At 39.3% G+C, this 23,917-nt stretch overlaps 1 protein-coding gene across 7 annotated transcripts in view; it reads right to left on the reverse strand.

Moving 5' to 3' along the window:
* RAP1GDS1 (Rap1 GTPase-GDP dissociation stimulator 1) overlaps window positions 1–23,917 on the reverse strand; it is a 173,598-nt gene that overhangs the window by 31,424 nt on the left and 118,257 nt on the right. For 5 of the 7 annotated variants that reach the window (XM_074993570.1, XM_074993568.1, XM_074993569.1 and 2 more), the window contains 2 exons: window positions 9,339–9,485; window positions 702–830 (listed from right to left, as the gene is read on the reverse strand). In XM_074993570.1, coding sequence (XP_074849671.1) covers window positions 702–830; window positions 9,339–9,485 — 276 coding nt within the window. Of the gene's footprint in view, window positions 1–701; window positions 831–9,338; window positions 9,486–20,879; window positions 21,044–23,917 lie in introns of all 7 variants that reach the window. The other 2 variants (XM_074993575.1, XM_074993571.1) reach the window with 2 other exon arrangements.

A 23,917-nucleotide genomic window follows, 5' to 3' on the forward strand; every position in this document is an offset into this window, starting at 1 on the left:
AAATTGGGGCCCATGTGTGCTGCATAAGGTACAACGCACATAAAGACATGATCCCAAATGCAATCCTATTCAAAGCATAGGTATTGTATAGGTGAATCAGAGCAGTATTTGGGCCACACTGCTAACCAAAACGTGATCTGATCAAATTTTACATTTTTTTTCTGCGCAGTTGTGATTTCATCAGCTAAGCTTAATCAAGTTTTTATCATCATTTGAAATTATTTATGAAAGCCAAGTGTGTAGCTTAGGGCATTTTTAAACACTATACACTTTTAAATGAAAATCTTGAGGGACAAATTCATGAATAAAGCCTGTCCACACTCTCATTTGATTAATCTGTTTTCTTGAGCCAAAGTCATCTCTGGTTTAAAGTGGAATTAAACAGAGACTGAATTTGGACCTTTGCTACAGGCTTATACCAGGTAACGCTATTCAAAGAGAGAAACCTAGATAATTTAACACACGCATATTTACATAAAATACATTTAACATAAAATTTTAGTTGCATTAAGAACCAAGAGGAGTTTGTTTATTTAAGAAGGCTGACTACCAGCTATAAATTTTAAAGAGACAATAAGCAGAACTCCCAGGCTTTTTATTTTATATACATTAAGAGGACTGAAAAATTAATTTGGTTTAATCTTAAAAGAAATTTTTGTAAACAATTTGAATGTAGTTTGAAACTATGATCCCAAACTTACCAAGTTCTGCTAAATTGCCGAATGCAACAAGGCACATTTCCGTCAGAGCTGCATTTTGGCAATGAATGCCCAACAATTTCACTAACGTAGGGATAACACCCATATTGATAAGCTGAGATTGCAGGGTATCTGTACAAAAAGAAAATACGACGACAGGTTAGCCTTTTTGTTTGCAGTACTGATCTCCTTTGAAACACAAACACATTTTGCACAGTAAACCTGGAAAAAATCTTTAAATTTTTATCACACATACACAACTTCTTGTCTTAGAAATATTAAAATACTTATTTCACCTACTCTTCTATTTTAAAGTAGTCCAGCCCTGGGATGTAGATCCCAAACTCCTCCTCAATCTTGTCATGGGGTACATTCTGCAAAATTCTCTCTTAATTGGCCAGGGAATATACATGCCCTACATGTCCAATTACTAAAAGCTCTGTATGCCACTCCCATAGCAGAAATGGGACTGTAATAATTCAGTTGAATAAACAAAATAGTATGAGTTCACTCAGTTCAGGAGACTCCAAATATATATTATGCTTCATTTGGAGCCAACATGTTCTTTGAGTGTATATCACAAGTTAATTCCATTGATGTCAACAGAGTTACGTTGTTGTAAATTTGTTTATCTGAAATCAGAATCAGGCCTATGTTTCCAAACAGCGCTTTCTCTCACAATGAAGGTGGGAGGAAAGAATGAATATATATAGGCATTGAAATATACACGAGACGCTATATAAACACATGAAGTCACAATGTAGACTATGAGGAGCTTGAGAAAAAAAGGAAGTTTAATACAGAAAAAAAATGGAAGGTTGGAAAAAAGCCATTTAAAGCCACTGGATCAAATCCCTTCCCAAGAATGGAAGTTTACAGTATTTACAGATAAGGAAATTATTACTCCTAGATGTCTGCAAATAGAAAGATGCTTTGTGATAGGAAGAAACAGGATTTTTTAAAATTAAAAGCTGATTATTTATAACAATATTTTCTGTTAAGCATTTTATCACACAGCAAAGAAGAGAAAAAAACATGTTTGTTTCACAGTTGAAAAGAATGAAGTAAACATGCACATACCATATGCTAGCTGGCAATCTCTCTGAATCTTTTGCTTTCTAAGACATTTAGCTAATTTTAAAAATAGTGGACTCTTTTAAAGGGCTTGATTCAAAATGCACTTAAGTGAATTAGGTTTATCTTTAATTAGAATCTGATCTGCACAACTGAAATCAGTAGGAGATTTTACTTCTATGAGAGCAGAATGAAGAACATAAAGAATTGCACAGATTTTACAAACAGCTGAAAAATATTGGTCAAATTTTGAGCCTAGCAGATGTGGTGCTTTTTCACACATCTTTAGTTAGAATTTGAAATTTAGCACAATCTTGAAAAAAAACCATTTATGAGTCTCACATAACAAAAGTTATGAATTAATTTCCTGGAATCTGTGTTCACAGTTTCTCTCTTCAGTACAAAATATTAATGTGTTAATGATAATAATTAATAATCCCGTGTGCAAAATAAGCAGATAGCCACTTTGACTATTACAGATTATTGAAAGTGATCAGGAATCATTGTAATTGTGGCTCAGCATATTAAATCCAAAAAGAATTCTGTTACTTAACAATAACTTAATTTCTTTTATTGGGTTATCTCTTCTACAGAGCCATGTTCTCTTTAGGCATATATGTGAGCACCAGCAGACACCATAGAGCTGTTGAAGTTGTCAAATTTCAGGTAAGTATACATATGCACTAGCGCATGCATTGAATGTCATTTTACCTCCAGAATATGAGTGTATCACTATCACACGTTCCTTTAGTTCCACAGCAAGCTGACTATAGTTCTTAAATAAAAAGGCAGGTGGGACTGCATGGATATGTCGGGGAAATAAGCCAAGAGGAGAACTCCTGCAACTGGTAAATAACCTACTATTCTCCTTAATTTTGGATTATCCTTCACAGATTCCTATCTTTGGAAACTGAGTCATTGTTCCTGAAGGAAGGGGTTTAAGATAATATAAAAAAAGACATGATATGCAAGCAACGTTAAAAATGATGTGAATTTGGTCAATCTGCAGAAGTCTCTTTGTTGTTAATGTATGATATTAGACTCTCTGGAATACATCTGCCTACAGAGAAGTCTAAAAAATACACTAGTTAAAAAATCTAAAAAGTCTAAAAAATACACAATATCCATTTGCACAGACTCTGGATATTGAAGGTCTCTTTAATTCATGTCCACACACATGAAATTCTGATATAAATTTAGACTCTTTACTCAAGCAATAGCATGTTCTGATATATTTTTCTTTTTTAAATGATAATATGTTCTCACCTGGGTACTCAGTACCTGAAGAAAAAGACAAAGTGGAACGGATTTATGGTTAACATAAACCCAAAATCTACCTCTGGGAGGAAAGAGGCATCCTGAGAACTAATTTATTCTTACAGAAGACTAAGCCATACATCACTCAGTAGGTTTTGTAGTTGACTGACTTTGTAGGCCATTGGGATGACCAGTCAGGAAACTAAGACGTACATTAGATCCAAAGAAACTGTTGTATGGACTGATAAAAACATGGTTTTGTATCTGATTCCATCCCAAATTCCACTCCTGTTCAGTAGGAAGAAGACTCGTTTAAAACCAGAAATATCCTTACAATTTATGTGGCCCTAAATCACCAATAGGGTGGGAATTCTGGGACACTGCTGCACTCTTCAGCTGATATATATGTGCAAAGAGTGGAATATAGAACTACTGCATAATTAGCAGAGCATGTGTGGGAGGCATTAATCTCCTAGCCTTGCTTATAACTAAGGTTGGCCTTGATATAGAATTTCTAACTTTCTGAGATTTAGCTTTGTGACTGTTAAAGAGTATGAAGCTGTGCTTGCTAGCAGTAGAAATCCAGGCTCCAAAGTGCCTATATTTAGAAAAATGCTTTGTCTTAAATAATTTATGAGCGGGATCCCTAAAGAACATGGATGAAATTGAAGGTGAGTTTCTGATGTCCAAGTGATATCTCTTGAGAAGAAGAGTCACCCTCTTAAATGAATTTGGCCTTTACCTCTAGGTGATGCTCTGGGATGATGAGGGAGAGGTGCAATGGCTGAAGAATGCTCAACTTCTCCTTTGACAAAAGACCTACATCATTTCTTAGTTCTAGAGGCTTTTGAAACCTACAAGTAGTTCATTCTTCAGTAATTAAAAGCAATAATACAAAGCAAATAATAGAAACACCGAAGCTCTCCTGCCAATCCACACAGTCTGGATAATTCAGGAATATCAAGCCAATTGTCTACCAGTGTGATAGCCAGAGTAACTGATAGTCTGTCAGTGTGTGACAGACAAATGGCTTAACTCAATTGGATTTCTGTTGAAGTTCTGTTAGCTTGCATCAGAGTTAAATCTGAACCATCTGCCTCAATAGGAAGTAGAATTTTGAAAACCTGAAGGCTTTTTCTAACTCTTAACATTTAGCCACAGCAAATAACAACTAAAATATGACAGCCTTACATGAAGTCACAGTGACAGTAGATCTTACTTGTTCTATGAGGTGGAAAACTACGCAGAGGTGTGCAGTACAGATACATATGCAAGGAGATATATGGCAATCAATACATGCGCCAGTGTAAACAATTACCTACCTAAAACCTGAATTTCAATGGCTCCATGTCTTTCTCATGACACAGATGGTAGCTCCAAAGAATGGGATCTGGGGAGAATATCCCAAATTGAAGAACTTTCATATTTTAAATTTGAGATTAAAATATTAATTTAGGTTAGACCAGGATTCTGGAAAGAATTTCCAACAGTAATAAAGATATAATCAATGTTGCTGATGGAACACTAAAAAGAAAATTTTTCTCACGCAAAATTATGACTTAAATTAAATTAATCCCCCCAAAACAGCTCTTGGTACTCAACATGGTATTCAATATTAATTTTAAGTTCTATACTTAAGTTTTATATAATAATTTAATATTTGAGTGATAATTAGTATTGTCCCATGATTATTTAACTATGCTTTACCTACTTCTAAAGCACTGGACTATTTTTCATTGTGTAAAAAGATACTACAACATAGCAGATATTTTTATGGGTGAAAGCACAATTAACATTTTTAGCTGTGATGCAAATGAAACACAGACCACAGCAGACACGAGAATTAGTAAATCTCCGAGAGAAGCATTACTAGAATATTGATTACTATTAGGCCATAGTGATGACACCATCGATCTGTTCAGTCCTTGCATAGCTACAGTTTCTAGAAAAGGACAAGACATGTTTTTTAAAAAGCAGAACATAAATCAACCCGAAGAATTAAATCCAATCACATACTGATTGAGAGTTCGCAAGATTAAGAGAGGCTTAGCGGTTGTATAATCAATTTTTAGATATTTTACAAAGGCACTGAATGAAAGACAAATTGGACAGATCAAAGTTTAATGTGAAATGAAAGGAGAAATTAATCTATAAACAAAAGATTTTATTTTATATATAGATTTATGCAGACGCACGCATGCACACGCTGTATCCATTTAATTTCTTTCCTGCAACTACATCGCCTAGGAAACAAAGTACTGTTGGGGGTGGTTCTTTTATGCACATTTTACTAAAAGCTTCTGAAGTGTTCTTTATAAATTTCAGAACCATAATTAAAATTAATTATCCAGTTTGTGGTCTGATTCAGCAAACCCTTACATGACTAGTCTCAGCTCACAGGAGGCGTATGGCAGCAACAGGACTACTCGCATTAGCAAGAGCTGTTCACGTAAGTAAGAGTTCGCAGGATCTGGATCATGCTTTGCCATTCCTTGCCCTCCCCTCCCTCTTTCCCTGCACATACAGAAAGATGCAGAGATAGCAGAGCCCGTAAGGTGGGATGGGGGAGCATGATGCACCCACTGAAAGGTGCCAGACCTGCCGCTGCTGCCACCCAACTACTCTGTCACCCCACCTCTGGAGTATCTAGAGTTTGTAAAATCCAGAATTTAGCCAACTCTTTGCTATATTTCCTTCATAACCATGTCATGAAGGAAAACACATATAAACACATATGGGCACCCTCATTTTATTTCTAGTTGTACGAAGGACATATCTTGCACTATTACTCTTAAGATGCAAAGTGAAGAGAGAGAACAGCTTACATCAGATCCACTTCAGACAGTAAATAAGACCATAGCAGAGGAACTCAAGATTTTCAAGTTCTGGTAGCAAGCGCAGTCACCCAACAGAAAACTCTAACTTCCAGCACCAAAGAGTTAAGAGCAAAATAGTTGTAGTTTCTATGATAAATTTGAAAGAGCTATGAGAGATGGGAAATGCAAGCTCCCTGGCATATCCCAGAGACAAATGAGAGAATGACATGCTGAGAGGGATACAAAGAAGTAGTTGAGAAACAGCATGCCGAAACACAAGCAGGCCACATTCCTTTCATCAGAAACAAGGATTATACACAAGATTCTTAGCTTGTGAACTTATAAACAAAGTTATGAATGGAGTTACAGCTGCAGCCTAAACCAGGCCATCTGCTCAAGTCAGACCATTCAAAATAAGCACGATGCACAAAAATTATAGATTGTTTTTTTTTGGTTTTGTTTTTTTTTCTAAAATAGAGCAATTGACTGTAAGTAGTTGGTCTCCAGTTCTTGCTTTGAAAAATCTGAATGTGGTAAATACCCTTTGCAATAACTTGAAAGAAACTCTGCTTGAGATTATTGCAGTAATGAGTCTCTCCAATACCATCCCCTTCCCCCCAGAGTTTTGTTTTAAAATCTATCTGAAGCTGAGAATACCGGCCAACTGAGAATGTTGCATGTTTTAACAAAGCGTTTCAAATAAAATAATCAAAATAATTTGGATGGCTTTTACTCATAAAATGCAGATCATTAAAAAACTGGTTAAAGATATTCAGGGTTCCCACGGCTAAGGTTGCTGGTGGGGCTCAGAGCCCCCGCTGGCTCCTGGCCCCACACTGCTGCGGGGCCTGGAGGGCTCCAGCAGCCCTGCGTCTGGGAGCTGGCTGGGGCCCCAAGCCTTGCCGGCAGCTCTACCTGCAGGATCCGTGGTGAGGAGGTGCTGATGTGCTGTACTGGCATGTACCAGCTGGAAAAAAAAGCCCTGGTTCTTAGCTGGACAGATAGAAGAACATGTAAGAACACGAGTGATTAAAACATAAAGGGAACATCACAGTTCCCACCTGTAATTTTGTAGCACAGTAAGGTACGCAGAAAAGGGTAAAGGAGAGAACACAACAGTAGGCAACAGCACTTCTAGGTAGGAATGTGCTTCTAATTACTTTTTCCCATAATCTTTTCTTTTAGCTTTTTGAAATCAAAACTGTCAATGCAATCTGAATGCATGCTCCTCTAATTTCCTCATTTTCCCGTGCAACTGGACAGCTAAGAGGGGAAAGTACTCAGATCTTTTGCCCACAGTTCAGTTCATGGAGGGTGCAAAAATAGGCATGTAAGTTTTTTTGGCTGAAACTGTGCTCCCACAAAAGGAAAAAAGGAAGGACCCCCTGCCTTTCTGAAAAGAACATTGTATAATCTTTGGGCCAAATTTTCAAAGTAGCTTATATGGGGCACCTGAAAAAACCGTACATGCACCTGCTGTGTCACTCCAAACAAAGTGTGGCCACAGCCAAACAGGAATTTTGAGCGAAACAGGCCAACTATCCATTTATACAGGAAAGTATCTGTGTGAACACCAATGAAAGTTTATAGAGGCACAACTATTGATGTCTCCCTGGAATATGAGGTCCCACAAGTCATTTTTGTATGTTAATTTGGCAAATTATTTAGGGCCTAATCGAATACCCACTTAAGTCAATGGACAGACTCTAACTGGATTCAACTAGAGTTGGATCAGGCCTTTGGCTTCATGTCAAGATTAAAAACTTTAGCATATTGACTAAGTCAAGAATAGTGTGGCTAGTGTGTACACATTGTTCTCACAGGGATGCCGTGTGAAATGTATTGACATCATCCAGTTATAGAACAGATTTTGTTTCTGGTTAGAAGTCGTTCATTCAATATTTATAATTATGTAACTATTCAAAAGCTGTTTATCTTGGCATTTACACTGTAATTAGTTTACCCACAGGATTCAGTGGAGCTTGGTCACTGAAGCAAAACCAATACCTCTGGACAGCAAAAAGCTCTGCTTTTGGATGGGTCTATCTCCCTAGCTATCAGAAATACTGAATGCCTCATTAGTCCCAGTTAATGCAGGGGAATCTAGAAATTCACTTTATAGGTAGGAAAATCCATTCATCTCAAGACACTTTAATGCAAGAGAGAAAATAATGAGGTAATACTTCGCAGAATTGGATACAGTATGACTCTCAGACAGACAACAGAGCAAAACACTGCAGGGAATTGTACGTAGCAGAAAAAGCAAAAGCTGTAATTTAAAAGCAGCAAGGAAGTATTATAAGTAGATATTCTTGCATAATATTAGGCTAAGAGCAGTGACACAAGCAAAGGGGAGAATGGGTAGGGAGATTAGTTACATGAATGGACTCTCAAGGGAAAGAGATCCAGGCAGAAGGGATGCCAGGGTTGGAGGGTGAGAAGGAGAAGAGAAAAAGCAAACTATCCCCAACCAGAAAGAACATACAGAGAAGAGGTTGAGATTGGAGAAGAGCAGTCAGAGTAGTGAGTGGATAAAAGATCAAGAGAGATTAAGGCAGGGGACATCCTAAAATGTAGGACAACGTGGGGGGTCAATTTGGAAAGCAGGAGAATTATCTGACAGTAAGTGGCTGGTAAGGAAGCTAGTTATTTCCATGTTGGAACAATTCAATGTAGGAAATGTGCATGACTGAGGGAGCAATCTGATTTGGATAAGTTTCTAATTTATAGGCATTATGGGAACAATCCCACATCCTAGAACTACTTATTGCTACTCATTTTTCCTTTTTTTTCTTAAGGGGTACAACTTTCAAAACCTGGCAAAACGTGAATATGTGCACCAGTAACTTGCCTCGGTTGCCTGTACAAACAAAATGTCCACCCAAATACCCAACTGCATGTACAACTCCTCTTCTTAGGAGACTATATTTGGTTAGGTTCAGTAGCTAATTTTTCTTCCATATAAAGAAGTCCAGTTATGTACCATTTTTCCTAAGCCTCAACCTTCCCACTCTATTCCAAACCTATCAATTCAATTATATGAATAGAATAACGTAAGTGGACTACGAGAAAAGTAATGTCAGAGAAAACTATCTGGTACATACTTATATTTAAGTAAATATATTTTTTTATAAGAAGGCAAAGTTAGATGTCAGGCATAAGTTTTACATTTAAAATTGTAGGACACTTTTTTGATTTAATGCAATCTATTTTGTCTCTGGAAAGGTTTTTTTTTTATCCAGTACAGTATCATATATCATCCATGTGTATCCCTTTTACGCATATAAATAAATACATAATTCAAGATACTTATTAAAAAACTTTATACTGTATTTATGGTATTGTGCATCTGCATAGCAGGAGCAACTAATTATTTGGTAGCCTTTACCTTTAGTAAAGATAAGTAGTTTACATGTTAGACTGAGATAATTGGTTGGTTTTTAGGTTTGGGGTTCTTTTGGCAGACATAAAGCAAATTTTCAGTGTTGTTTACCATTCTCATTGCTATAGTTCATCAGCATGCCACAAAAGACAGTCAAGAGCTTCTCATTGGCTGGATCTGTTTTACTGCACAGTGACCTTAAATGGTCTACTACAATCTGTGCACCACCTGCATGGTCAACTGCACTCCTGCCCTCATCTGTAAAACAAAGAGTTAAATTAAAAAAATAAATAAATAAACCACTGTTGAATTTGAAACATAACCATAATCACACAAAAGGAGGTGTTCTTTAACACAGTTAAGTGTAATCTCTTCAGAGACATCAAAATAAGTAGTAAGAAAACACTTATGGGCCAGATTTTACAGAAGCAGTGCTAGGAAAGAGAAATCATCTCACAACAAAAGGATTAATCAACCGGTACTAATACTTTTTACAGATAACAAGGTCAGTGTTTGAGTCCGGGTGACCGCAGATACTGATTAATAACACTTTGAACATAGGTAGCATTTTTCTATTGAAGGATCTCAAAGCACTTTACAAACACTCATCTGTTCATCATCATAAAGAAAGCTGTTCTAGCCATTATTTAGACTGATAAATCAAGATACACAGAATACACTAATCTGCTCAGTTTAATACAACAAATTAAGAACAGATCCAGACACAGAAATGGGAAAATGATGAGGATCTTGCTTCCCAGTCACAGCCGTGGTTCCCTAAATCCCACTGCCGCTCTCCGTTTTTTTTTTCTTTTCTACTCTAATTTTAAAATCACTGGGGAGATTTACTTTAGATTTGTAATTGTCCAAAATACTCTGAGCCTTCGTAAGTAATACGTCAAATGCTTCATACCAAACTCTCTCTCAAGCTAATCTGATTTGAAAGTATCAGTATAGGAAGCAGGTAGAAAAGCTGTTTCATTAGCATTCAGCAGTACTACGGTTTTTCTCAGGCTGGCAACCATAAGTGTACTGCATTTGGTAGTCTAACTAGTTGGTTCCCAGAAGCCATTGTGTTAGATCTGGTTGGAAAATTACAATATAAACAAGACTCCTCATAAACAGCAAAAACGAAGTTCTACAATTTTTTTTTCAACAGTCTAGTAGCATTTTCCCCTTTAAATGTAATTAATTGTGTTCTTGGACTCTCCCTTCCAACTCTACCACCCCACTGAATTCTTGAGAGACAGGCTCCAGGGTCACCTCAAATATCTCCTCTTCTGTAAATACATCATAAAATTAAATTGCTCAGCTTCCATGATTGGAATGCTACTCCTGCAAATGAGCCAATCTTCTGTCAAAGAGGTTTTAAATCTTTTAGTTCTTGTTGACTCTAATGCTATAAAAGCTGCCTTTGGTCTTTCAACAGTGTGCGCAGTAAAACAAAGAGGAGAAGGCAGAAGAAAGGAGAAAGAACTCTTAGTGAGGGGCACAGAACAGCTGGTCTTCTCCGTTTTTCATTTTAGCTCCATGGTGAATCAGTCACACTGGATACAGGCACAGTAAAAAAAAAAAAAAAAAAAAAAAAAAAAAAAAAAAGGCAGAAGAATTACATTAGGAGCTGCTTTTGTACCAATTAATGCCTCTGGAAGAATGATGCGTACCAACCATGGAAAGTGTCTTGGAAAACTGAGACTTTTAATCTGTTTGGGTGTAAAACTAAGTTTGCTTGCAGGGCCAAATCATATGACAAGCAAGGCACACAGGAAAAAGGCAATGTAAAAAACACAGTCCCACAGCCCTGCTGAAGTGACAAATGGAGGAATGGAACTGCAAGGAAATCCATGTCTAATGTTGTGAGACAGCACAGACTTTATTACGTGCCAGATTGATGGCCGTGTTTATTCAGCCAACAGGGAAAACACTTGGCCTGAAAACTCAAACCTTCTTTATTTATATACCCAATTCCTCAGGCAGTATCTTTGCAACAACAAAACAAGTAAAAATGGGCATGTAAAACGTGCACCCAACTGACTATCAAATGTTAGTGTTTCATCTGTGTTTAAATTAAACGGTCAGAATGCTGATCTCAAATGTGTAATTTAACCAGTCTAAAACATCCTTGAGGTAACAATTAGGCCAAAAATCTGGTTCATATCAGTTTACATACAAAACTTGAAGACAGAAACATGTAAAAAGTAGGGTGACTTCATTTGGTTTTGGTCCTGATAAAATAATCATGAAAACTGTACTGGTGTAAATAAGCACAGCTTCACTGAAACAATGGAGCTCCGTCGATGTACATCAGAGGAGCGTCTGGCTCCCTAAGTCTTTTTATTCCATTCTTTCTCTGTTATGTCACAGAAATTAATTACTCAACACCACCGTACTTTGAAATATTTATCATGCTTCCACTTAAAATACATGACAGTAAATATTCCACCCAACAGCTTAGGGTATAACTAATTACCCCACACAACTCAAGTGAACAAATGGAACTCAGCAGGGAGTTTAGGGGCAAGTAATAAGGAGAGTAATCCGTCTCATTCAGGAGGCAGAATGAAAAGCATCTTTGTGGCCCCTGCATGAAGCTTTTGGATGGTAAATCAGTGTAGTCACAAATCCACTAGTGATATCCCTCCTCTACCCCAGTGATCTGCTTCACTGTCTCTTCAGAAGTAACCAGGTGCAGTTGGTATAATGGCACTATAATTAGGACCTCCTGGCCCAAAGACCACAAAAGAAGACTGTACCAAAACTGGGAGTGAACTCAGAAGTTCTTCGCCTACCAGCCAGGCCCTCAGACCACTGCAACACATTACACCTCAAAATGCAAAGAAAAAAAACCATACTTCAGATTCAGGGTGCTCACTACAAATTCCCTTCCCTCTTTCTCACTCAGTCTCTAAACCTCAGACTTTGCACAGATGCATTCTCACTAAAAGCCCAAGTCATTTACCATCACCACAAGATCAGAGTGTGAGGTAATGTCTTGTTCTCAACCTGACTGCTACTTCATAGTTTAGCACCTCTGAGAAATCACACACTTGAGGAGCTCCCAGGCCACTTAGTGCTGAATTTTTTTTTCCCAATGTGACATCTAGAAATAAACATTTGCTATTCCTGTGAGTTTAATGAGGGAGCAGCATAATGCGTGAATTCACATCTCTGCTGAATATGCATCACTCACAGCTCATAGAGGGTTTTATACTTGAAAAACAAAAAAAAAAAAACCCACCAAGTTTAGTGCTGTTTAAAGATGCCAGACTGACAGCTTGGGAGACTGGAGTATTACTTCTCCCAAGAATGTGAGTAGCACAGACCTTCTACAGTACAAGTAATTGCTTCATCAGTTTGCTTCAATCCTAGCCCTCAGGGACCAGCTCGAAGGGTAAGAGACTAGTTCAGTCTTCCTGTCAAATGCCTGGCCTCACTGCTGAGTTGTGCAGAGGGCTTCAGTGTGGATTAGGTTGTCATGTGGAGCTTAGAAATACTATGCATACTTACTTATTTCCCACAAAAGGAGAGCCCCTCAAAATCCCCCCTGTAGATCACTCTTGCCTGAGCTAATGGCAGTTCATAGTAATGATTTCGAACCAGGGAGTCCCAGGTACAAAGCAAAATTATCATAGATCATGTGATTAGCACAACTTTGAACCTGTATGAGAAGAAAGGGCCAGCCAAACAATGCAATTGTAGAGCACGTGAAACTTAGTGTCTGTTTTTGCCAAATGGGGAGCGTGAGGGCATGGCAATTTCTGTGAAACTGTAGAGAGCTTAAAAGCTGTTTAAATGGACATATATAACTTAGATGTAGCATTTTATATTTCTTTATTAAAAACAACACAATTACAAGTCACAAAATCTAATATTAGTAGAAATATTTTGAATATTAAACACTAATGCATTGAAAGTGGCATTCTGATTGGATTTAAACATTCCACTCTAGAATTTGCAATCCAAAGTGAGCTGCAATATGGCAATATATAGTTAGATTTTTAAAAAATTAAATGGATTAGTTTCACTTCATCTTCCAAGTCATCAACACAGCAAAGCATTTGCTTAACTTCAAGAGTGCAAGTACTCCCATTTAAGCATGTGCTTAAGAGCATTTCTGGATTGCTGGCATGTGCGAAACTAAGTGCTATGACCACAGAAACTATTTTACATTTTACATTTTTTTTGTGTTCTTGGCACAGGGAAGACAATTAGTTATAAATATATCATTTTTGTTTGACAGGGTCAAAAATTTTTAGCATAAATTCAGACTTTACCTAACAGTTATGAAAATTTCTGAATTCCACACCTTTCAATGGAAAATCTTATCTTTTCTGTCCTTGAGTCACAGCCTACAAAATTGTATTCATACGCGTAATGGCACTAATTTAAATGGAACTGTTTGTATCCTTAAAGCAAATGCTTTGTCCAGTTGCCAAGAAGGGAGCTTCCTGTAGAAATGCAAATTATGACGTTAGTATATTTGTTACATTTAGTTTTACTTTTAAATTCATTTACTCTTTCATCAGATGTTAATTAGTGGAGTGTATAGAAATTACATACTCTTGTTTTCTTTTAAGTCTTCAGTTTTTCCTTGCTATTACCCCATCCTTCTTTCCTTGTGATTTCACCTCCCACTGAAGGAACACAAAATTGGAACCCATCTATCCTTGGATTTTTACCACTGCATCATGAAAAGCTTTTTAAAATAGCCTACCTAAATTGATGTTGAGATACAACAGTGATGATATTGGAAATGTCTATATATTGTAGGGAACAAGAAAAAGAGACGGACTAAGTTAGGTAAGACAGATTACTTATTACACAGACAACGTTTTTGCTTTAAAGTCTCTTTTCTGTCTTTTATTAATAGGGACATAGGCCGTGTCTACATGAGCCCCAAACTTCGAAATGGCCACGCAAATGGCCATTTCGAAGTTTGCTAATGAAGCGCTGAAATGCATATTCAGCGCTTCATTAGCATGCGGGCAGCTGCAGCACTTCGAAATTGACGCGGCTTGCCGCCGCGTGTCTCATCCAGACGGGGCTCCTTTTTGAAAGGACCCTGCCTACTTCGAAGTCCCCTTATTCCAATTTCGAAGTGCCATGGCTGCCCGCATGCTAATGAAGCGCTGAATATGCATTTCAGCGCTTCATTAGTAAACTTCGAAATGGCCATTTGCGTGGCCATTTCGAAGTTTGGGGCTTGTGTAGACGTAGCCATATTTGGATAATTTGCTTTCAAAGACATCCACCTACTCCTGCTGCTTACACCTCAGATTAAGTTATAACCTTCTGTGATAACAAAACCCAGTACGGTAGAGAGAATTACGATGTGCAATACAAAAGATTCTGACTATATATGGGAAACTAGATCTAGAGAAGTAGTTATTCCTCTTTATTCTGCACTGGTGAGGCCACATCTGGAATATTGTGTCCAGTTTTGGGCCCCCCAGTATAAAAAGGATGTGGATTTGCTGGAGCAGGTTCAGTGAAGGGCAACAAAAATGATTAAGGGTCTGGAGCACAAGACCTATGAGGATAGGCTGAGGGATTTGGGCTTGTTTAGTTTACAGAAGAGAAGACTTAGAGGTGATTTAATAGCAGCCTTCAACTTTCTGAAGGGCAGCTCTAAAAAGGAGGGTGAGAAACTGTTCTCAGTGGTGTCAGATGGCAGAACAAGGAGTAATGGTCAGAAGTTGAAGAGGGAAAGGTGTAGGTTAGATATTAGGAAAAACTACTTCACCAGGCGGGTGGTGAAGCATTGGAATGCGTTGCCTAGAGAGGTGGTGGATTCTCCATCCCTTGAGGTTTTTAAGTCCTGGCTGGACAAGGTCCTGGCTGGGATAACTTAGTAGGGGTTGATCCTGCTTGAAGCAGGGGGCTGGACTAGATGACCTCCTGAGGTCTCTTCCAGCCCTATGATTCTGTGAAACAAACAGTAGGCACAGAAGAAATGTGAACAAACAAAGATTCCATTTTGCTTTCATGAAAATACCTCATAATTAAAAAGGAAGAAAAAGCTCAAAAATGCTGCTGTTAAATATAAAGGGACAAATCCCCAGCTGATGTAAATTGTCACAGCTTCACTGACTTTCTATGAAATTATTTTAAACTCCCAGGTTTCCCATGATATAAATAAAGATGGACTATTGCTGTTTTGCTTTAACATTTGAGTTCTGTGTTTCAACATTCCATTTCAGATTAAAACTATTAGCATATGTAATTTAAAATCTTTGTATTCTGGGCCTTATGTATTATGTGATTTCAGTGCTACCCAATTCAACCCTGCTATAGAACTATGCAGTAGATATAAGCTTTGCTTTTTTATAAAGAAGTTAAGCTTCAGAAACTAGCTGTTTATTTATCTAAATTAATAATGTAACTATCTAGTTCTACAATAGTGTTTTTCATCACTAGATCTCATAATGCTTTACAATGCATGCACAGTTATTTTTTATCTTCTTTGTGTAATGCTTTGTTGGAGATGAGACCTATCACTGTAAAGTTTGGGCTAGTATTTTTGGGATGGCTCTCGTCTGAACGTAATGAATTCCTTTTCTTTTTATTTGTTCCCGTCAGGAACTGTAAGGATCTGATTTTAGTGGTATGTTTTTGTTTGATTTGGCTGCTGAATAAATAAATCAGTATAGTCTCTGACACTTTGGTTTTAAGGAAAATGCTAATATTAATCTTGATGTGTAATGTTTTTATTTTTGGTATAACTCTTTTTTAACGCAGACTAAACAAATTTTCTTGTAAATTCTCAGAAATTTTGTTTTGTTCTCACTCCAGTAGGGTTCTAATTTTGGAGGTGTTATCCTGTATTGTTCAGACCAATTACCTGTTTTAATTAAACTTAAGTATGACCAGTGTCTCTGTAATACACTCATCCCTTGTTTAATGAGTATTTGACTTACGAGTTCTTGCTAAAACAAGGGGCATAGATACATACCTTTGTTCACTAGCAGAGTGAAGTTTCCCCGCCCATATGAGCCAGACGCGGGGTCCCTGGCCAGAGTGGAGCCAGCTGCGGAGTCCCTGGTCAGGGTATGGGGAAACGCACGGCCCTGAGACTGGCTCTGCTCCAGCTGCAGGGTCCCTGGCTAGGGTGCGGGAGACCCACAGCCCCATGGTTCATTCAGCTCCAGTGTGTGTGTGTGTGTGTGTGTACAATGCATCACACAACAGCATTTTGATCCCTGACTGCAGGAAACATACCTGCTGCCTTCGGGAATGATTCAGGGAAAAACTGCAACAGGAACTTGTATATTCTTCATCCTCCATGTTTTCCCATGGAATAGGCAGTCTCTGCCTAGTGTATTCAGCTCTTAAACAAGAAGTCTAGTTACTTGAAGTAGTGGAACCAACAGCCACTAAGGGCCCTGGGTCAAGGTGGGATGGTGGCCTGGCTCCGCACCCTGGAAGGGGTAGGACTAAGGTTGGAAGGGGTTGGGCTAAAGCAGTTGCCTAAGCTTTGCTCGGATCATGGTGCTGCTCCCTCCCACCCCACATCCCTCAGAGCTGCGCGCCGCAGCACAGCAGCTGAACCACTGCCCTTCAAAGTGGACCACAGCTCCATCTGCCGCCGCCGCCGCCAAAGTAGCTACTTTGGCAGTGGCTGGAACTTGGGGCCCCTTTGAGATGCCAGGCCTTGGGGCAACTGCCCCCTTTGCCCTCCCCTTGCCACCCCCCCTTGGTGGGCTTGATCTGAAAGTGATGAGCACTCATCACATCTTATATCAGATGGGGAGGTGCTCACCAAATCTGAAAATCTTAGCAGTTTTACTGAAGTGTCTAATAATGCTAAGTCGAGGAGACTCAAGCAAGACTGAAAAGGGATGTTGGAAATGGAGGCGTGAGGGAAGTTTGTGCCTCTTTTTTGTTACTTTAAGATTAATGAATGCCTATTTTTTCCCTGTTTATTTTATTTTAACTTTTTAGAAATAGCAGAAATGTTAAGTTTTGTCTCCCTAAAGTTCTGTAGATTTCCTCTTTACAGAGTGCAGCTCCTCAATTGAAATTGAGTCATCCCAGCTCCAGTGAGTTGGGTTAAATTACTGGGGTAGGGTGGGCTGCAGTTGCCCAATTCTGGGGGTGCCTGGTTCTTGGGGAGGCCTGGGTGGGGCAATGGGGTGTGCCTGGCTGTAGGGGTATTTGGCTCTGTGGCAGGGGGAGGGCATTCATTTAGAGCAGGGAGGGGCTGGGGCTGCAAGGGGAATGTGAAGCCTGGGGGCAGTTTGGGCCTGGAGAAAGAGGAGGTGCAGACTGAGGCTGGGGTGTGTGTGTTAAGCCTGGGGTCAGGGAGATGGTTTGGGGCTTGAGTTCTGGTGGGGTGCGCGGCGGGGAGGGCGGTTTGGGGCTTGAGTTCCACCACCTTTTTTCTCCTAGAAAAAAGCACTGGCTAACAGTAATCTGGTCTTGTAGGTCACTAAATGAAAAGGCAAGGCAATCTCTGTGAGCAACTCCCAAACTGTCAGTTGTTCACAGCAAAGAGCTAAAGCTCATTGACAGGTCTCCATTTAATAAGCTGCTTGAGAAATAGATGAATGGGGCACGTGTGTACTTTATAAGATACACCACAAAAATGAAAAGCAAACACTGACACAAGATGAACTCTACTGGAACGTAGCAGAGTGGCCTGCATGACAACAATCTGATAAGTAGTCTAAGATTGTCAATGCTGGTCATATTCTAGGCATCTGCTAGTTTTCAGTGTGGTATTGAGAAAGGTTATGCCATTTTTCACAGTAAATTTAATTTGTACATTCCTATCAGTATGTCATTCTTTTTAAAGACACTCTGCTTCAGATCTGGAAATTAATTCCACCTCCTGATCTCTGGAATATTTTTCTGGTATAGGTGTGAAGGGTTTATTTCTGTACTGTTGCTCTTTTTGGCAATGGAGCTGTGCTTCAACCCAAATGAGGGGTGGATGAACATAAAGAATTTGTAGCAGTAGTAGTTTAATATGAAGTGGCAGTGTAATGCTGCCAGTCTGGTGTTCACATGGGTGCAAAAGGGAGGGAACTGTATGCCAGAGTACGTAGCTGAAATTCAGTGAGGCACACTGAATTATGTAGAATAGGGCTGGAGCCTCCAAGAGTGAAAGAATGGATGACTTGTGAAATGATTAATGAGAACTAGTTAATTTCCCACACAGGTCATCAGATAAGCTACCAAACAGCTGCTAGAGGACAGCCTATGTCAAATGGTTTGGTTTCTGTTGGTTAAATTATGCAGGGATCCATTTCACAAAACCCACCTCTGGCTGTTGATAGTATTCACCCTAGCACTCTTCATAGAAAAGTCAAGGACTGATGGCACAGAGAGTGAGTGGCTTTATAACCCTCAGAGATGGTCTCTGAAGAGCACTATTGATACATATTATGGTATGGCAGCCTGGGGAATCTTTTGTTTTTGGTATCTTTTGGAGAGAGTTTTTCAAGTTCTGTGGTTTTCACTCTGACATCTGCTACATGGATTACACTTATTTCAACTTAAGCTTAAAACGCTAGAGAACTGAGCAAGTATTTCTGACTCTCTGTAACCTATCAATACAGCAGGATGTATCAGAGGCATTTAAAAATGAAAGCTAAAGGCCTGAGCAGGGAAGATTCCAAGTCAAGACTTCTGGTTTGAGTCATGCTAAAGAAAGGTTCCTGCTATGGCTTCTGTAGGTGTCCATCTGTCTCACCTAACCCAACGTTCTAATTTTTATATTTCAGATAGAGCTGTCAAATGATTTAAAACACAAAGTAAGAACCTTTTTGTTAGGCACGTCTGCAAATGGCAAACTCAATAAACTGGCATTTCTGATCTGTACAGAAAATCCAGTTAATAGTGCGGTTGATACAGGGCCAGCGAGGGGCTAAGGTATGGGAAGGGCTGCAGGGCACAGGCTGGGAAGGACTGTGGGGCCGGGAGGGAGCGTGGGGCCATTTACCTCCAGCAGCCCCCACAAATGCATCCCCGTCCCTGCTAGGTAGCTCTGCAGACATGCTGCTTCTGCTCCCCTTCTGAAGCGCTGACTCCATAGCTCACAACCCATTGACCAGGAGCCACTGTCAATGGGAGCCATGGGGGAGGGAGGGGAAACGGAAGCACCTGCTAAGGAAAGCGCATGCCTGCTTGCAGCAGAACTGCCTGGGCGCACCTCTGCCAGGAGCAGCAGGGAAGGGAAGCTGCTTGTGGGGGCTGCCAGAGGTCAGCAATCTACACCCCTGCCGGACCCATGCCCCCTACCAGAGCCTGTGTGCTGCAGCCCCTTCCGTGCCCCTGCTCTGCCCTGCCCCGCTTCACTCCAAACCCTCCCTCTTCGTTAACCAGCGTTTTGAATTTACCAGCACTCTCCCTTCCCCTGCCTGCCAGATGAAAGGATTTTTACTATAGTTGCCAGTAATTTAAAAAAAAGTCATGATTAATCACAGTTTTAATCCCACTGTTGAACAACAGAATACCAATTTAAATTTATCAATTTAAAAATTTGTGGATTTTTATTACGAATATTAGGCTGTGAAAAAGAGAAAAGAAATAGTATTTTCAGTTCACTGCACACGAGTATGTAGTGCTAGCTCTGTAACATGAAATTACAATTTACAAATCTAGAATTTTTTCACATAACTGCACTCAAAAATGCAAGAATTTAATACCTACAACCTACTTAGTCCTCCTTCCTGTGTCAGCCAATCGCTATGAAAAGTAGTTTTATGTTTGCAGGAGATAATGCTGCCTGCTTCTTATTTACCATGTCACCTGAAAGTGAGAACAGGTGTTCACATGGGACTGCTTCAGCTGACAATTGCAAGAGATTTACATGCCGTATCTGATACACATTAGTATATCCCTTCATGCTTTGACTTGTTGGCTCTAAAGTAATTATAATAAACATGACAATAATTTGATCCTTCTACAGGTGCTTCACCATGTTGCCTACGCACCCTGCTCTTTCTAGTGTCCAATCAGCCTTTGCTGAGGTTAGAGACAACCGGACAATCATGAAAACCAACTTGGTTCATTAGCGCATTTTAAAAACTGTTAATTGATTTTGTCCTCCTGCCCCACACCCGCAGCTGCCCACCATCTCCATGAATCAGGAGGAAAGAGGGACATTCAAGAACTGAGCGCATTATCCTCTGATGGCTAGGTTCACAAGGACAACATAATTCTAATCAAAAACTGTTCCCTGCATAGCTCCCACATGACCTCTTCCACCAGAGATACTGATACACTGTCTCAGTTAACCTTTACGAGGCACTCAGAGATGATAACATAGTCCACTGAATGTTCTACCTCTTTTAAGTAAGGGGAGGTTTTGGTGGTGTGATCACTCAGGATGGGGAAGGTGATAAAGAGGGCCCTGAGCTGATAAACAGACACAGAGGCTCACCATGGATATGCTTCCATGCTAGGTGACACTATCAATAAGACATTATTTCCTGAACATGGTGCTAGATATAACTGTGGTATCTCCTTGTGAATTGTGATCTGGCTTGCGGACCATATCTTGCCCATACTTACAATAGATGATGATGTAATTTCATTAATAAGAAATCTGTGGCCTCTGAGAACTTATCAAAATCCGTGGAGCGGCCCCCTGGCAAAAATTATTGTCCACCACCACACTAGATAATGTTTGTTCAGGAATATACATACCTCTTAAGGTATCACTGCCACAGGGACCTGGAGGAATTCTTGTGTTTCTGCAAACCTTCATCTAGCAAATCCAATCCAACAGTGAGATGAATTAACAGAAACTACTTGGTGACTCCACAGTTCTTGCTTACTGCAAAAGTCTGTCTTTTATTAGGCAACCTATGCTGTTGGGAAATTCATATAAATGATAATTTGTTTATTTTTGACTACCAATACCACTGGAAGAAACTGAAGAAAATGTACATTAGCACAATCTATAACTTAATGACATTGATTGCTGGAGTTAGTGTCGTAAGATCACTTTTACATCTTGTTTATATTTAGGTACCTCTATGCACTAGCCAGGGAAATCCTCTTTAGTCCTTTCTAGCATAAACTATGTTGAATTCTAGTTTGCTAAATAACATAGGTTTTCTCACCAGCGCAGACAGGGTCTAAATGCTGCTTTCAGGTTCAAGATATCAGTTGTAAATATGAAGTTAGAAAAGTTTGCGATGGCAATAACAGGCTTACAGAAGAAATGTTCATTTGCACTTGAGAGGATGATTTGTGAGGTGGAAAGGGAGGGCAGCATTAGAGAGTTTAGGATTTGCTGCATAGACAAAGCACTGTGTGGACTGAATTGTCAGGAACACAAGTTTGGTGGTCTGGATTGAGTAGAGGTAAAATTTGTGAGTTTTAATAATTAGTAAAAACAATTTGAAAATAGCCAAAGGCTAGAAGCACTGAATAAGGGCATGCGGGTCTGGGTATTCTGTGTTTGTAATACAAAGCTGACAAAATGCTACATCTGAGTGAGAACAGCATTTGGGGAAATTGGCTTAGAGGTAGGTCATTAAAGGTGTGCAAGCCTAAAAGAAAGACACACATCACTCTGCTCCCCATTTGATCTGTTTACACTGCTAGCTTTGGGGGCAGGGACCTCCCACATAACTGTCTATTTCTGTAAAGCATCTAGAACGTTTATAGGCACTAATAGGAATCAACAGCAACGCAATTGTCTTTTAAACTGTAGGACAGCACTGAATGGTTTTTGCACACATGGTAACCAAACGGAAAACAAATAACCCTTTCTGTGAACACAACTTTTGGCAATCTCAATTTTCTTTCATTTCTACATGTGAGAGGACTGAAACTTTAAAAAAAAAATCATCAGAACTAACAAAGCTTCCTTCCACTTCACTTTGCAGTTATCCCTGCTTGTTGGCCTGATGTTTGGAGAATTACATAAAGCAGATCTTCTCAGAACCAATGGCACGTACTTGAAAGGGGCTGCTAGCTCCAAAATTTGACCTACTTTACCCCCTTCTTTGTGTCTGTAAAATGCATTTGATTTTCTCTCTCTGTCTCTGGGCTTTTTCTCAAACAATTCAGTGTTCTTCTAAAGACTCAGCACTAACAAGCAACTACATCAGAACAGTATGTGCCCCTCTACAGGAGAGGAAGGATTATCAGAAAGGAAATAAGATTGTTTCAGCTTTCAGTAAAGAGACCAGATTGCACCCCCCACCCAGCATCTATTTACAGAAGTTACTCCCCTACCCTATCAGGCCCAGCTCTCACTCCTTGCTTTTGGAGGGGCACAAAACCTTTTCAGACACTAAGAACAAATCATACATTAAAGTTTTCAACACACCTCTCCATGGAGTGTTCAGACAAGACTTCAGTACAAATGGCCTTGCCCCTAGGATTTACAAGTTCTGGAGCATAATGTCCTCTCCTTTCTTCTAGAGAAGCAGTGAGGAAATGGGACCTTTCCTACACCAAAGGAAAGATGTGGGGAACTCTTCTCCTCAGAGTCCCTTTCCCTGGGCTACTCCCACAAGAATGAGCAACAAAATTTTCATAAAATGCCATTAAACAACGTTTTTAATGATGAAAATTCCTGTTCTTTTCTTCTCAAGCTGCTTCCTCTCAAAAACACAGGGGGCCTGATCCACTTCCTGACATGCAAACAGCAACTAACATGAACCTCTGAGCATAAATTGCAAATTCATCAGGGTGCACAGGGTCATTGGTTTCAATACAGAATAGATGAATGTAGTGCCATGAATCAGTAGGAAGGGGCATTATTTTGTAGAGTGGGCCAGTACAAGTTCACATGTGAGATAACTGGCAAATCTTACTCATAACTACTCTCCCTGTGAGGGACGACGGAATCTTGTACTCACATTGTTTGGACTTCACTTGCCATTATGTGGAAGTAGCTGGGAAAGTCACCAAAATTCAGTCTGAAGATTAATACATGTAATACCCCTTTGAGTAGCGTTAAAGAGGGGCTACAATTTTCTTACACTGATTCCTTTTACCTAAAGGGTAATAGCTATCTTTGTTTCAAATAAAAGGGGGAGAGGGCAGATACATTTACAAATATTTGACAGCATATTCCATCTTTGCTACACCTTAGAACTCCCGTGAGAGAAACAGTTTCCCAATACAAACAGTTATGACCAAAAGGGAAAATATTTGTATCAAATATTTATTGTAATGAACACAAAGAAAGTATACATCTTTAGCTTAATATCCTACTGGTATATATAAACACAGAGCCGGTAAACATAAAATAAGACATAGTAGGATTGATATGATAAACAAGCCCTGGAGTAGTCTCATCTAATTAAATCAAAGATACTAACCTTGATTTACGTGACATTTTATTACACTTTATTCATTGCTTTTCCCTGAGTGCACAGGAAAGGCTGTTACAATCTATGGGAAGACAGCAATGTTTGATATACAGAACACATCACTGCCTACTGCAGATTTTCCCAGTGCCAGTTCTGCTCAGCAAAATTGGCAGTGGTAAACAACAGGAGCCACACACAACTGTTAATAAAGACATGCTATATTGAACAAGCCCTGCAGACAATGCAAATTGTAGCTATAGTTATATAGTACTTGACAGCATGGAACCCATTTTGGTGTCCTAATTATATTTCAAGCAGTAATGTACTGGGAACAAAGGTGACATGAATAGTCACAGATAGTCTATTCATGAGTTATCCATGAAATAAATCATCCGTGGAGTGAGCTTTCTG

The sequence above is a fragment of the Carettochelys insculpta genome, chromosome 4, assembly GCF_033958435.1.
Source record: "Carettochelys insculpta isolate YL-2023 chromosome 4, ASM3395843v1, whole genome shotgun sequence".
In the NCBI taxonomy this organism is placed as follows: domain Eukaryota; kingdom Metazoa; phylum Chordata; order Testudines; family Carettochelyidae; genus Carettochelys; species Carettochelys insculpta.